Source organism: Arachis duranensis, chromosome 6, assembly GCF_000817695.3.
Source record: "Arachis duranensis cultivar V14167 chromosome 6, aradu.V14167.gnm2.J7QH, whole genome shotgun sequence".
NCBI classification, from domain to species: Eukaryota; Viridiplantae; Streptophyta; class Magnoliopsida; order Fabales; family Fabaceae; genus Arachis; species Arachis duranensis.
In genome coordinates, this window is record NC_029777.3 from 3472695 (window position 1) to 3487563 (window position 14869).

Here is a 14869-nt window from a genome sequence, read left to right on the forward strand (position 1 = left end):
AAATTTTATGAAAAAATAACTTTGATCTAAATAATTTTTTAAAATTAATTTTAGTTTAAAATAATATTAAAATATATAATTATTTTTTTATTAAAATTTTCAGTTTTAATATGGCACTTTTAATTTTTTTATTTACGGTCCCCTTTTTATAAGATTTCTGGATCTGTCACTAGTGAACAGGGACCAAATGTCGTCTCGCGAATCCGAGCGAGGTACCCGGAGAAAAAATCTTAGGACCGAACCAATGCAAGGACGTCGAGATGGAAGCTCGGGTGCTGATACAAGTAATGTAGGTCGATATTATAGGTCTATGACCCTTATTGATTTTCTCAAGAGTGGTTCACTCAGTTTAATGAAAATGTCAATGCGTTGGAGGCTGATCGATGGTTTCGAGACGTGGTGAGGTTTTTGTACACTCAACACGTTCTTGAAGTACAGTAAGTGAAAATAGTAACCTACATGTTGGAGGGAGATGCTCATAATTGGTGACAGGAGTTATGTCACACCTTGTAGATGGAGTTAACAGATGTCCCTTGGAATATATTTAAGACGGAGCTTTATGGAAAATATTTCTTGCATGCACTTTGCACTGCAAAGGAGTTGGAATTAACGCAGCTAAAGCAAAAGGATATGTACATTGCTGACTATACCCGAGAATTCGACAACTTATGCCGTTTCTCAAAAGCTTGTCAAGGAAATCCAGCCGACTATGAGGAGGGAATGTGTGCTGAGTATGAAAAAGGACTTAGGAGAGATATCTTTAACTACGTGTATCAACAAAGGCTAACAAATTTCACTGAATTAGTTAAGAAGAGTCAGTTCGCAGAAGATTGCTCCATGAAATGGGTGATGTTACAAGAAGGCTATGGAGAAACTGCTCCAGACGAGCCGCATAGGGCCAGACTGAGAATGTATTTTGTGTGTGGAGTACCGGGACACATGTCTAGGGATGGTCCGCGTGGGAGAGCCACAGGTGCAGGATGGCCGCAACAGGATCAAGGTAAGTGTGAGACCAAACATGTAAGTTGGATTTATTTTGCTTGGAGCTGGAACTTCGCATATGAGTTGAAAGTTTAGGACTGGTAATATCAAACGTCGTGTTGAGCTTGGATTCAAACTAGGAATTGAGGCCAAGGAGAATGTTTCCAACCGCTTTTGTTAGTAACCGAAATTTTCGAGGACGAAAATTTCTGTTAAGGGGGTAGGATGTAAACTCCGAGAAAATAATAAATAGTTAGCGAATAAATTAATTATTAATCAAAGTGATTAGAAAATAGGATTTGATAGTTTAATGTGATAGAGAAAATTAAAACGAGAATTTCGACACTAATTTCAAAGAGTTTGACCCAAAATTGGGCCGAAAAAGCCGAACCAAACGAACCGGATCTAAAATGGGCCCAAAGGCCCAACACAACCTACCAAATTAAAGAAAGCTCACATTCCTCCGGGATGATTTTGGCTTCTTCTTCTTGTGTAAGAGCTATCTTAGTGAGTTTTTCAACTGTCTCAACTAAAGACTGATTCGTTGTCCATCATCGAGCGCGTCCATAATTTCCTTGCGAGAAATTGCAAGAGACCTTAGCACAATTGATGTGTTTTGGGATTTTCTAGGGTCCACAAGGAATAACTGAGCTGAAGATGCATGACATACGTTTCTTTCATTGGTTTGGTTCTTGGTTGAGTATCCAATGAGTATTTCTATGAGTTCATCGTCAAACCTGTAAATATGAAGTTAGAAAGATGAAATCCACAGAAAGACATTAGCTACAACCTTATCCCAATGTAGAGGCCTAAGTCTTGTTTGGCTAGCACTCTTCTCTCTTGATTCTGCAACCTCTAAGGTGTTGTTTTCCATGTTGGCTTTTCCTTTAGGTGGTGGTGGTGGTGGTTTTGATAATGAAGGCATAGGTGATGCTTTTGGAATTTTTTTTCTTGAAGGAGAAGGTGGTGGTGGTGGAGGAGGAGGAGGAGGAGATGGTGGTGATGGTGGTTGTAGTGGTTTCACTAAATCCTCATGAACCGTCAAACCTGAACCTGGAGATTCACATAGCAATGGAACCTCTTAAAGTCTCATAATGCATAGATCTTCGAACCAATACATCTATTCTCTTTTCTTCTTCTTCTTTTTCTTCATTATCTTCATAACTAGGATTGAATATTCTAGTTGGGAAACTAGTTTTGAAATGCCTTCTTTGTGTTTCCACCATATACAGAATATCAATCCCATTTTCTTCAGCAAGTAACCCTTTCATATTATTATCAACTTTCCTTATATCCTCTTGGTTAAATCCTGCTTCTCTTCGAAAACTCGCCACAACTCTGTCTATGGTGGTAACTCCAAGAGCAAGCAAATTTTTTCAAGTAGAAGAAAATCACAGCAACAAGTAGCATAGCAATGGCTGCAGCAGCCACAACCATTACAAATGCATGACCATGGGATGACATTATGGGAATACTTTCAAGTGTTGTTTTTAGGTGAGATCAATGGCAAGTTACATTCTTGGATTCTTGTTCAAGTAAAGTTTGGAAAGCTAGCTGGTTGAGACTTAAGAGAATGTGGAGAAAGAGAGAAAGAACAAAGGAATAAGGAATGAAAAGTAGCATGGTTGAAAGGTCTTGTAGAACATCTTTCCATTTATAAATGTATGTAACTATAGCTGCTGGCAATTTCAATGTGGTAGTTGTCACCATGTGCTGTACAAAGCATATAATAGAAGTTAATTTGTGTGATCAATTTCAAGTATTTTAAATTGAATATTGAATTCAATAGAATATCAGATATTTATTATTCTTGATATCCAAATAATTATTTTAGATAATATAAGTGTATTGTGTTTAATAAATTAATAGTATTTTATTTTAAATATTTATTTTTTAATTCATATTAAGATAAATAAATAACCCATTATACATTATACATATAGTACAATATTCCATTAACTTTCTTAGCCGGATTCGAGGATTTATGCCAAGGCATTTAGTAGGATCATAAATTTATGCTGTAGTATATAATTATAATCTATGGTGAGACAAATTTTTTGTTAGTGAATTAACTATTGCTCCCTTTTGTTTATGGTGTATGGTGGACGTGCACACGCCCGGATCGCCTTGAAAAACCCGACCCGGGATCGAAGCTTTTTTTACATTTTGGCCCATCTCTGAAACTGACCCAAGGAAAAAACCATCCGGAAGAACAACTCAATCGGGTCTGGCTCTGAAACTTGTCCACATCTCACCACACACGACACACAGTCTCCTCTCTGGCGCTCTCTCCCTCTCAATGTTAGGGCACGCATAAGAAACAGTGCCACCGTTCAGACACCCACCGTCCACCGTCACTGGCCTCACGGTGTTCTTCCTCGGAACCCGCGCTACTCTGCTTTTGCTCGACTGCTTCTCGGAACTGGCTACTCTGTTTCTGCGCTGTACAGCTTCTCCGCGCCGCACTCGCCGGCGAACCTCTGTCACGGCGCCACCAACAGCGGCCGCGGAGTGTGAAGGTTACTGCTTTGCTCTTGCTCCTCTTCTTCTCCTGCTTCTCTTCTTCTCGATGCTGCTCATCTTCTTCTCGGAGCTGGTGCTCTTCTCATGAGGAAGGTCAGAATCCCCTGCTCAGCCGCTCCTCTTCTTCTCGGCACTGGTTCTGGTAATGCTTCTGAACTTTTGTTTTTCTAAAATAGGATCAAGGTTAAGCTTTGTTATTACAATTTATAATGCTGGATTTGTTCTGAATTTGTTATTATAATTTATAAGGTTGATTTGTTGTTCTGAACTTCTGATTATTGTTGATTTGTTTTGATTATTGTTGATTGGTTCTCTTTGTTTGGTTGTGATCTGTTTTGATTTTAGTTACGTATAATGTTGATTTGTTCTTCATGTTTGGCTCTGATTTTTCTGAATTCAATTAAAATATGTTCTAGTTATTGTTGTTTTATTCTCCTTGTTTGGTTCTAATTTATTCTGATTTTAATTAAAACATGTTCTGACTATTGTTGATTTGTTCTCCTTGTTTGGTTCTGATTTGTGTTAAATATGTTGTTGCTTTGTTCTCCTTATTTGGTTCTGATTCGTGGCCTGGTTTTTACCGGTATAATTGTGGCTCGAAACTGTTTAGGTTTTATCAGATCTAGGGTCGTATTAGGGTCTAAAAAATAGGTCCAAGATATATTTAGGGCCGAGTCTGGGTTGAAACAAATCCGGTTTCACCCGGTCCATTACACCCCTAGTGTATGGATGAGTGAGTGGTTCAACTGTCATAACATAAATTCTGTTGCCACTGTTAAACTAGGCAAACAATTGATGACGTTTCCCTTGCATAAGGCAAACGTATGAGATATGTTACTTGTACAATGGAGTAATGGACTCAAATCAACACACATTTTCTATGATCCTGTCTATTAAATAAAATATAAAGGTAGTTGCTATGGTGCTTAAAAGTGTTTGCCTAATTTATTAAAAATGATTAAAAATCAATATTTAATTTTAAAAGTATAAAAATAAATAATAATTAAATATTCAAAATTTGCCATAAAAAGTAAGTTAGGCGCCAAGTTATAGACACCATAGAATTCACCAAATATAAAACTCATTCCATATGAATTTTACACCTCATCTAATAATAAATGAGAATCTATTTACTCAATATGCAGAAGAAAACAACAACAATAACAAAGTTTTATCCCACCATTGGCTAGATATGTAGAATAAAACAAACACACCAAATATTTTTCTAAAAAAAAATGTTATTTGTAGGCCTAAACAATGTAAGATGCGTTTTTATTTTCTGTTTTCACTTTTAGTGTTTTTTATTTTTAAAATTTTGTGAAAGAAGAAAAAAATAGTAAAAACAATAAAAAATTTGTTTTCTTTTTTTTACCCCTTATTTTTTCTTATTTTTTTTATATAAAATTCTGAAACAGAAAATATTGAAAATAAAAATAAAAAGTAAAGCAAAAACCAAACTTCCGAATTGTACTGACTTGAGGATTAGTGAAATTTTTTGCTCTAAGGGAGCCAAAGTGCATCCTTATCTATATAATTAACCAAACATTAGATGTTATCTTATGAATGAGTACATAAGAGTAAATAACAAGTGTTGGGGAAGTAAAGAATTACCCAGCTCGATCATCTTGAGCAGTTCATTTCATGTCATCCCTGGCATGGTATTATCTGTCATCATCAGATTAACCTTTCCACTCTGCCACCATAACCAATCAAACTATGCAAAGGATCCAACCTACAATTCCAACTGACTAGCATTTCAAAAGAGAATGAGTTAAAGAATCTAAATGCAGAACTTTAAGCCAGGGGAGCTCTTATCACAGTCTAAGCTAAATACTTAACCGCTCTAATTCCATTCTCCACTACCATCACTGATAAATATCAAAATTAATTCACTTTACAATCTCGTATTCAGCCTCAAATAAATAGAGACCTTCTCATTCTGTGGATCTGTAAAGTCATTTGCAACAAATACATGGACAAAATTCTGAATCTCAACCTAACTACATGTAGGCTCCTTCTTCAAGCCACTGTCTTTCATTATCTTTCTAACTTTTGCAACATCCTTCCACCTACCCGCTGAGGCATATATATTGGCAAGCAATATATGTGTCCTTGAATAAGAAGGTTCAAGCTCAAATATTTGTTCAGCAGCATAGGCACCTATCTCCATGTTCTTATACATCCTAGAAGCACTAAGTAAAGCTCCCCATATAGCTGCAGTTTGATTGGCATTTCTTCAATGAAACTTTTAGCTTGATAAAGGTCAGCTTGACCGAAAAGATCAACAATTCTCACATAATGTGAGATTTTCGGTTCAATGTTGTACTTTTTCATTAATCCAAAATAATTTTTACCCTCATCCAAAAGCCCAGCACGGCTACAAGCAGTAAGAACACTCAGGAATGTGATGTCATTGGGTTCAATCCCAATCCTCAACATTTCTTCTAACTGTTGCACAGTTTCTTTTCCAAACCCATGCTGGGCATACCCTATAAGCATCGAATTGAAAGAAACCACATCAATCTTGAGCAATCAATTGAAAACCTTTCTTGCATCCTGAATGCTACCTGACTTTGCATACATGTGAAGAAGAGTGTTCCCCAGGCTGAGCGAGCAGCAGCTTGATGCCGCGAATGAGGGAGGTTCTGACCATCTACTCAACGGTGTTGCTGCGAAGGAATTGGTAGGCGCACAGCGAATCCGTCTCCGACGCACTTTTTCTCAAACTCATCTCTGCTAATTTGAGTCCCAAACAACAGTAGGGTTTGAATTCAATTCATTTTTTGTGGAATCCAAACAACAGTACGAGGTGATGATCCAATGTAACAATCCTTTTATGCTTTCCTCTTCAATTCGTCACTTCAAATCACTGCTCATATGCCCCTGTAAGCTCAACAATTTAACTCCTCTTTTTTGTATGCATTCTTTTTCTCTTTCTTTTCAGCCCAATGTCGCCATAACAACAGATTAACTGTTATGTTGGTTAGTTAGTTAGTTACTGGGATATGTTATTATATGCACACGTATAATTAATCAATACAGTATTCTAAGCTTATTGGGTCTTCCACTTTGCTCCGTGATTGCAGTTAAACTCATAGAATGGCGTTTGAATACCATTCGAACCCTTTGGCAATCTTCATCAGCAGCAACTACTTTTTCCGATTCACATCGTGACAGATTGGACGATTTGTGTGTCATTGATGACAGGGACCTTCTTCTTCCAAGTCGGAATTCCGAAACTGGTCTCCATGTTCTGGATCTTATTGGCAGCGGCTCGCTTGAGCCGAACCGATCCATGTACAATGCAATGCTAAAGAGATGCACCCAGTTCGGGAAGCTTAGAGAAGGAAGATTGGTGCATTCACACATCCTTAATTCTAAGCTCAGGGATGACCTTGTTATTCGAAATTCTGTTCTTTTCATGTATGCAAGGTGTGGCAGTTTGGAAGAGGCTCGCCGAGTGTTCGACGAAATGCCGTCCAAAGACATGGTTACTTGGACGTCCATGATTACCGGGTATTCCCAGAATGAATGCGCCCAACATGCACTTGCTTTGTTTCCTCAGATGCTACAATTTGGGTCCAGACCAAATGAATTCACGTTATCCAGCTTGGTGAAATCTTGTGGATTTATATCCAGCTATAAGGATGGGCAGCAAATTCATGCATGTTGTCTGAAGTATGGATTCCACTCAAATGTTTTTGTGGGCAGTTCGATTGTAGACATGTATGCTAGGTGTGGATACTTGAGCGAAGCACGATTGTCATTTGACAAGCTGGAAAATAAGAATGAGGTTTCATGGAATGCTTTGATAACTGGATATGCTAGGAAGGGTGAATTAGAGGATGCGTTGGCTCTGTTTATTAGGATGCAGAGGGAAGGTTATAAACCAACAGAATTTACATATTCATCCCTTATATGTGCTTCCTCGAGTATAGGATCTTTGGAGCAAGGTAAATGGCTTCATGCACTTACAATAAAATGGGGCAAAAAATTAACTGGTTACGTGGGCAACACTCTTCTTCACATGTATGCAAAGTCAGGTAGCATTCAGGATGCAAGAAAGGTTTTCAATCGATTGCTCAAGATTGATGTGGTTTCTTTCAATTCGATGCTTATAGGGTATGCCCAGCACGGGTTTGGAAAAGAAGCTGTGCAACAGTTCGAAGAAATGTTGAGGATTGGGATTGAACCCAATGACATCACATTCCTAAGTGTTCTTACTGCTTGTAGCCGTGCTGGGCTTTTGGATGAGGGTAAAAATTATTTTGGATTAATGAAAAAGTACAATGTTGAACCGAAAATCTCACATTATGTGACAATTGTTGATCTTTTTGGTCGAGCTGGCCTTCTTTATCAAGCTAAAAGTTTCATTGAAGAAATGCCAATTGAACCCACTGCAGCTATATGGGGAGCTCTGCTTGGTGCTTCTAGGATGTATAAGAACATGGAGATAGGTGTTTATGCTGCTGAACAAATATTTGAGATTGAACCTTCTTATTCAGGGACACATATATTGCTTGCCAATATGTATGCCTCTGCGGGTAGGTGGAAGGATGTTGCAAAAGTTAGAAAGGTAATGAAAGACAGTGGCTTGAAGAAGGAGCCTGCATGTAGTTGGGTTGAGATTCAGAATTCTGTCCATGTATTTGTTGCAAATGACTTTGCAAATCCACAAAATGAGAAGGTCCTTAAAATGTGGGAGAAGCTAAATCATGAAATTAAGGCAATTGGCTATTTTCCAGACACTAGTCATGTGCTTCTGTGTGTAGATCAACAAGAGAAGGAAGTAAGTATACAATATCACAGTGAGAAGTTGGCTCTCGCATTTGCACTTCTAAATACTTCTCCTGGATCCACCATACGTATCATGAAGAATATCAGGGTTTGTGGTGATTGCCACTCAGCAATAAAATATGTGTCATCATTGGTGAAGAGGGAAATCATAGTGAGAGACACTAATCGCTTCCACCACTTTCGTGATGGCTCCTGTTCATGTGGAGACTACTGGTAGTACCAATTATTATCAACAAATCAGGTAGAGTTTTGGAGGGTTACTGGTTGCTGTTCTCTAGTATCTCTGAATATTGTCACTCAACTACTCTGCTTGTGGTTTAGTTGATTTTGTAACATTTTTTTTTAATTATACAATCTGGTTATAGTAAATATAAGTGATGATCATGAGTAAGATACTTTCAAACTTGGTTAAAACAAAACTTTGTGGGCTTGTGAGATACACCTAGCTATTTATTTGAGGCTGAATACGATATTGTAAAGTGAATTCATTTTAATATTTATCAGTGATGGAAGTGGAGAATGGAATTAGAGCGGTTGAGTATTTGGCTTAGACTGTGATAAGAGCTCCCCTGGCTTAAAGTTCTGCGTTTAGATTTCTTAACACAATTCTCTTTTGAAATGCTAGTCAGTTGGAATTGTAGGTTGGATCCTTTGCATAGTTTGATTGGTTATGGTGGCAGAGTGGGAAGGTTAATCTGATGATGACAGATGATACCATGCCAGGGATGACATGAAATGAACTGTTCAAGATGATCGAGCTGGGTAATTCTTTACTTCCCCGACACTTGTTATTTACTCTTATGTATTCATTCATAAGATAACATCTAATGTTTGGTTAATTATATAGATAAGGATGCACTTTGGCTCCCTTTGTGTTAATTTCACCAGCAAGGATTCTAGGGGCGATCATGTTAATCAGGAAGGGGGAAAAAAAAGTCTTTACCTGAACTGATAGGTGGGTTCTCTCAAGTCACTGTTTTTCTGTGCTTTCTCATAGCCAGTATCAATTTCTAGACACCCTTTTAATACTTAAATTTTAGTGGTTTTATTAGCAGGTTCTTGGAAGGAGGGAGCAGAGGCGTTTCTGACACTTCCAATTGAAGCCAGTGCAGGTGTAAAGTGTAAGATGCATAAGGGCGTGTTTGCGAGTTTGAGATCTGAGTGGGAGGGGAAGGGAATGGATTGATGAGTAAAGTGAAGTATCTTTTACTTCTCAGATCAAACCTTCCATTTTCCTTCTGTTCCCTCCAAGACCTCAACTCCAGCACGCCCAAATAGTTTCATCACGAGAGATGAAAATGATGGAAGATGATGGAAAATCTTGGGATCAGATATGTGTTAGTCCACCCTTTCAACTGTCATCATCAGGATTTTCACCATCACCTTGTCCTCCAAGAAGTCTACATTGTGATTGAGACAGAGTAGTGTCCTAATTGTGCTCTTTCTTTTGCCACACCGGTGTTCATGTCAAATTATATGGTATATATTCCGTATCAAAAATGCTGTGTACACAAAATTAGTCACTATGTTGTGTATAAATGCATATGTTTCGCACATTTTCAGTGTGTATTTTGCATTATTCTATACGGGTTGTTAATTTGCGATTGATGTTTTGTCATTTGTGTATAGGTAACATAGTTGACTATGTATTTGTTCTACCCCCTATGTATTGTTGACAGTATGAACTCGGATCCAAAAGGGTAATTAGTCCATCACTAATGTTGTGACCACTATTGTTATTGCAAGTTTGCAACCACGTGAAGACCTCCTTTCTCTATCTGGTTATAAAAATTAATTTTTTTGGTCCTTGGAATTAGACGAGACCAACTTACCCATACGTGGATAATGTTGGCAGACAACAATCATGAATACGAGAATACCAATTATATATAAAACTACAATCATGTTTAATGTACTTAAAAAATCAGCTGTTAATATCAATTATTTATATAAAATATATGTTAAAATATAAAATTTATATTGAAAATAAATTAGATATATTTAAACACATATGACAACTGAATCAATGGCTGATTTTTATTGTGTACATGACATTTTTGATAATGCTATTATACACATCATTACACAGCCGTAATTCCAAGTGTCATAAAATTGACCAAACATAAACTAGCTAGAATAATTATTTATTAATTTATTATTATTAAAAAGGCTATAACCTATTGGAGCAACATTAAGAAATTAACTTGTTTCCAAAAGCATGGACCTTCATTCTGAACCATAAAACCACAAGTTACATGTGTTATTCTCTTCAGGATCATTTGTGTGGCTTTGTAGGAAACTCTGGGACAACTGATGGAACTCGCTTTAACAACTCTTCTTGCTTCCATGGTTGTTGAAGTTTTTCCCTTTCATCTAGTAAGGCAAATTTTGTATAGCACAAAAAAAAAATGGTTAAGGAGAAACTATGATTCTTATACTGAAGCAAGAGAAACGGATACAAGGTATATGCTAACGTGTATGACTATAAGCTACTAAGATTTCATGTATTTATTTTTAATAAAATTATAATAATAGGAACAAGGATATTCTCTTTGTCTTCCCTTCAGGTTTGCACGGTCAATTTGATTTTGCAAATAGGTTAGTCGAGTCGCGATCCACTAGCAAGAACATAAAGTGAAGAAGGGTCAGAAAAATAAGAAAGACATTTACAAGCTGTGATAAATGCAACAAACACCAATACCAAAATAACCAAACGTTACAAGATTTTGGTAAGCAAAGCCAATGTTCAATAGAAACAAAGTAATCTATCGAATTCTCTTAATTAGGAATGGTTTAGAATTAGAAGCAATGTTGGGTGGTCCTGCCTTCATTGTTTTTTATATTTTGGCTAATTTACTGTTTATATCAGAACTATGATGGTGCTTTTATTGATTGTTACTCCCTGGTCCCTACACAGCTAATTTGACATTTAATACTGTATAACACACTACCTCGACTAAGGATAGTAGAGAAAGTAAGCAAGAGTCAATGACATGCATAAAATGTCAAAAAACAAATCATTCAAGGCTACTTCAAAATGGAGCTCAGTTTTCACACATAACATATCAACTCTGTCTCTGTCAGTCTGTGATCACAGACTCACCTAATAAAACGTTTTGGGCTCATAAGTCAGGCAGAAGGGAAAAGGAATGTGCTCATATGATTATGATTATGATTATTAACAAGGATCGACTAATGTAATTCGTGCAATGAAGTCTTATAGATATTTCAAACATTTGAACCTGTACTTAGAAAAGGGTAGATATAACACTTTTCTTTCTTTATTTGCGGGGTGAATAGGTAGATGTTAACTTATAGCTACCAAGAGTCAAAAGAAGCATACATGCTTTGTTATATCCTCATGAAGAATGTTTGCCCTTTCTTGAAGCTCCACCTGTAAAAAAGCAGAGGTAAAAGAATTACTTAAATTTCCTATGATTTTTAAGCTTGTATCAGGTAATTACACTAACTTTAGAGCTACAATTTGACAATTTTAACAGTCAAATTGATACATTAAACAAGTAGAATGAGTTCTTATTACACATTAATACAATTCCTATTTGGGATAGTATTCCTCCAAAAGATAACTTCGAATGTCAAAACAACTTACAACAGTTAGTTTCTGCAGCATTTTGGCTTTCACTTTTAGCCGCAAATCCTCACATTCTTGCTGTAAACAATAGAAAACACAAAGTAATAACTATTACACAGCAATAAACGCTTAGAAGCACAACGTACTGCATACAAAATGTTCATAAATTATTCAAACAAAATAACATGCTCAATGCAGCTGATTGACCTCTGTGAAGTCATTATCAGAAAGCTCGGAGATAGGGATGGCTTCAGACATGAAGGAAACTACCAAAAGCATTCTCCTATAAGCATCATCCTCCAATACAACACCTATAAGTTAAACAGGGGACGTAAGCAAAAAGTTAGGAAACATAGGCCAACACTGTGAAACACAAAGCAACTTAACAAAACTAGCAAATAAAAGGTAGAAGTGTAAAATATAGATTATCAAACATGTCTAATTTGATACCTTTAACTCTCACAAGATGGTAAGGCCTTGTCTGCTTACAATCACTGGAATCCATTTTAACTCTAACGAAGGCTCCAACAACCTTTTCCATAGCACTTTCAAGTTGTTTACATAACTCTAGCACCAAGCTTTGTCTTAAGTAAATAAGTCTTATATTACTGGAACTTATGGATGCAAAACGACTAGGCTTGATAGACAAATCCTTCTTTTCCAATAGAAGTTTCCCTTTCAATAGAGGATATATTTGATTTTTCAACATAACCTTTTTTCTGAATATAGAAAACAGCATTTCATCAAGGAGGAACTTCCTCTTATCTTGCGAGAGATAGAGATTGTTCTTCTCAATGTATTCACACACGAGAGTCCGTATACCCCACTGTGACAATGGTTCAGTACTAAATTTTCCAATGGACGCAAGGAAGCTAAGGAGAGGTTTCGATCCCCATCCCATAAACTCCAGTGAACTGGACTGCTTCCTTTTGGTTGAGTTGTGTTTATATGTAAAAACTTCATCGCCGTCCGATGACATGGAGTCATTCTGACTTTCTTTATCTACATCAGTGACTTTGCTTTGATCTGGAGATTTTTTAACCTTTTTGTTGTAGTTGGTTTCTGCAGCAGAGATATCATCACTAGTTAATCCTTCGTTTAGCTTAATAATTTCCCAGTATTCCTTGAATAGACCCTCATATGTATCTCTTCCATCCACTCTTATCTTGTTCTGCAAGGAACAAACAAATTTTATTAGAAACTGCCAACTATAGATATCATCTCAACTTAAATTATAATATGATTCCAATTACCAATCTGATCATTATCATTTAGCTGTTTCATCTTTCATCCAAAAGAACAAAAATGAAGGTAACAATTTTGGCTCAATAGTCTAGACTCACATATGTTGCAAAGACCTGACCAGCCATTTATTTTATCTCAACTACAAATGTTAAACAGCCTTACTTCTCACACTCTCATATGTTAATATTGCGCATTATCTTGTACACTCAGAAACTGAAACATCCACAAATTAGAGAAAAGATATAGCAATAGTTTCACCAAAATTTTCTGTCTTTGTTAGTTACATAGTAATTGACGTAAGTCACATAGTAATTGACAACTAGTATATATCCTTTGCCATAATGCTTCCTAATATTATGAAGTTAGTGCAGAAAAGGGTGTAGCAGCTAAATTAAATGCAATTATGGATTCGACGTAATCAAGAATTAATTTGGTAAAAAATAAATGGCATTCGATATTGTCACACCTACCCCCTGAGAGTCCCGCTCCAAATTTTGTTCTATAATTTTGACTAGCGGCGCGCAGTCGCAGCATAATCCTTTATCACCCTTGACAGTGATAAATTCTGAGGAAGGCAAGCACTCTTTGCACAAAGCATTTGGACAACCAAGGCAATAAAACTTTGCGGACTCCTTGCATTCATAGCAATAATGCCAAGCTGATAATATAACATACAAATGCAGCATGTCAGTTATGTCAACCTAATCATCTAGTCAATGAAAGAGCTTAATCTCATGGTAATTGGACATGCAAAAACCTAATGATTTAGTTAGGGTTTGGTGTACTCAATCAGGAAAGAAGCAACCATAAAGAATAAAATTCAATGTATTTACTATCAAGCATCAAACTTGATGGAACCACTAATGGAAGGCCATCTAGTTTGCAAATCAAATTTTCCCATTTAAAAGAAGACTAATCAGTATTCAGTAATCACAATCACATTTGGCTACCCAGCAAGAACTCTACTACATTATCAAGAACTCTACTACATTATCAAGAAACTCAAATGGCTTACCACAAATCCAAGATTTGTCCTTCCTAGGAGTAACAGGAACACAGTCGGTGTGATAAACCTTCACACAGTTCCTGAAAGCAAAAGTATCAGAGTCAACCCATACCATACTATACCATAACTGGTGAAGCTTATTACAATTGAAGAATTAAAAAAGATTTAAAAAAAAATAAAGCAACTGAATCGTTTTAACTCCCTCCAAAAAAAAAAGAAGAAGGATCAAACCTGCGATCGCATACAATGACTTTTCCACCATCCTTGCATTCAAAGCACCAATCTTCAGGTTCTTTTGGTGGACAGAGTTTTCTCTTCTTACCACCACTTGTGCTGTTATTTGGCATTCTCTCAAATTCTGAACTATCATTCACTTTCTGCAGCTTGGACCTCTGCAGACTATCAGCCTATAAATACTAATCAGGATCTTGTCTTTTTCTTTTTCAGTTGCGTCAGTCTCTAATAAAAACAAAAGGAGTAATTATTCTTCTGTAGTTTCTATAGTTTTATCAAATTTATAATTAAGTTGTTATATTTTTGTTCACTTGAACTTTTATATTATTTTTAATTTTTTAGTTAAATATTTGACAATACAAAAATATTAGAGTTAATAATTTTTTTAAATTAAATATACTCACAATTAAAAATATAATTAGATCTTTAACTAAAATTAAGATAATTCCTTCATAGTTCACACAGATTCTAAATATAAACATGATGTTAAA

The 14869-nt window shown here is 36.3% G+C and overlaps 3 protein-coding genes across 7 annotated transcripts in view; 1 reads left to right on the forward strand and 2 right to left on the reverse strand.

Annotated features, from left to right (window-relative positions):
* The window catches only part of LOC107492011 (uncharacterized protein At5g08430), a 44091-nt gene extending 29526 nt beyond the window's left edge, over positions 1-14565 (reverse strand). The window contains exons 1-3 of the mRNA XM_052262714.1: positions 14376-14565; positions 14154-14224; positions 13609-13796 (exon numbers count right to left, since the gene is read on the reverse strand). Coding sequence (XP_052118674.1) covers positions 13609-13796; positions 14154-14224; positions 14376-14491 — 375 coding nt within the window. The 5' untranslated portion in view covers positions 14492-14565. The remainder of the gene's footprint in view (positions 1-13608; positions 13797-14153; positions 14225-14375) is intronic.
* On the forward strand, positions 3195-10040 carry LOC107492010 (pentatricopeptide repeat-containing protein At3g24000, mitochondrial). 5 transcript variants are annotated; one of them, XM_052262709.1, is made up of 5 exons: positions 3195-3646; positions 6591-8542; positions 8927-9063; positions 9149-9256; positions 9357-10040. In XM_052262709.1, exons 1-2 carry the CDS (start codon positions 3589-3591, stop codon positions 8516-8518), a joined length of 1986 nt encoding a protein of 661 aa, XP_052118669.1. In that variant the 5' UTR covers positions 3195-3588; the 3' UTR covers positions 8519-8542; positions 8927-9063; positions 9149-9256; positions 9357-10040. The 5 variants fall into 5 exon arrangements, with proteins under 5 accessions (XP_052118669.1, XP_052118671.1, XP_052118670.1 ...); XM_052262711.1 differs by having other exon boundaries at positions 8931-9063; XM_052262710.1 differs by having other exon boundaries at positions 8943-9063.
* LOC107492012 (uncharacterized protein At5g08430-like) lies at positions 10558-12567 on the reverse strand. Its single transcript, XM_052262713.1, has 6 exons — positions 12344-12567; positions 12101-12204; positions 11912-11971; positions 11645-11695; positions 10848-10919; positions 10558-10690 (listed from the first exon to the last, which is right to left on the reverse strand). Exons 1-6 carry the CDS (start codon positions 12432-12434, stop codon positions 10577-10579), a joined length of 492 nt encoding a protein of 163 aa, XP_052118673.1. The 5' UTR covers positions 12435-12567; the 3' UTR covers positions 10558-10576.
* Positions 14566-14869: the final 304 nt, after the last annotated feature.

Excerpts from the sequence above, each read along its gene's own strand:
- LOC107492010 (XM_052262712.1), top strand. The coding sequence starts at position 3,589 with ATGAGGAAGGTCAGAATCCCCTGCTCAGCCGCTCCTCTTCTTCTCGGC. Across the intron at positions 3,647-6,590 it reads TCTTCTCGGCACTGGTTCTG|TTAAACTCATAGAATGGCGT; the intron begins GTAATGCTTCTG and ends CCGTGATTGCAG.
- LOC107492012 (XM_052262713.1), bottom strand. The coding sequence starts at position 12,434 with ATGGAAAAGGTTGTTGGAGCCTTCGTTAGAGTTAAAATGGATTCCAGT. Across the intron at positions 11,972-12,100 it reads CTGATAATGACTTCACAGAG|CAAGAATGTGAGGATTTGCG; the intron begins GTCAATCAGCTG and ends TATTGTTTACAG. Across the intron at positions 10,691-10,847 it reads TGAAGGGAAGACAAAGAGAA|AAATTTGCCTTACTAGATGA; the intron begins TATCCTTGTTCC and ends TTGTGCTATACA.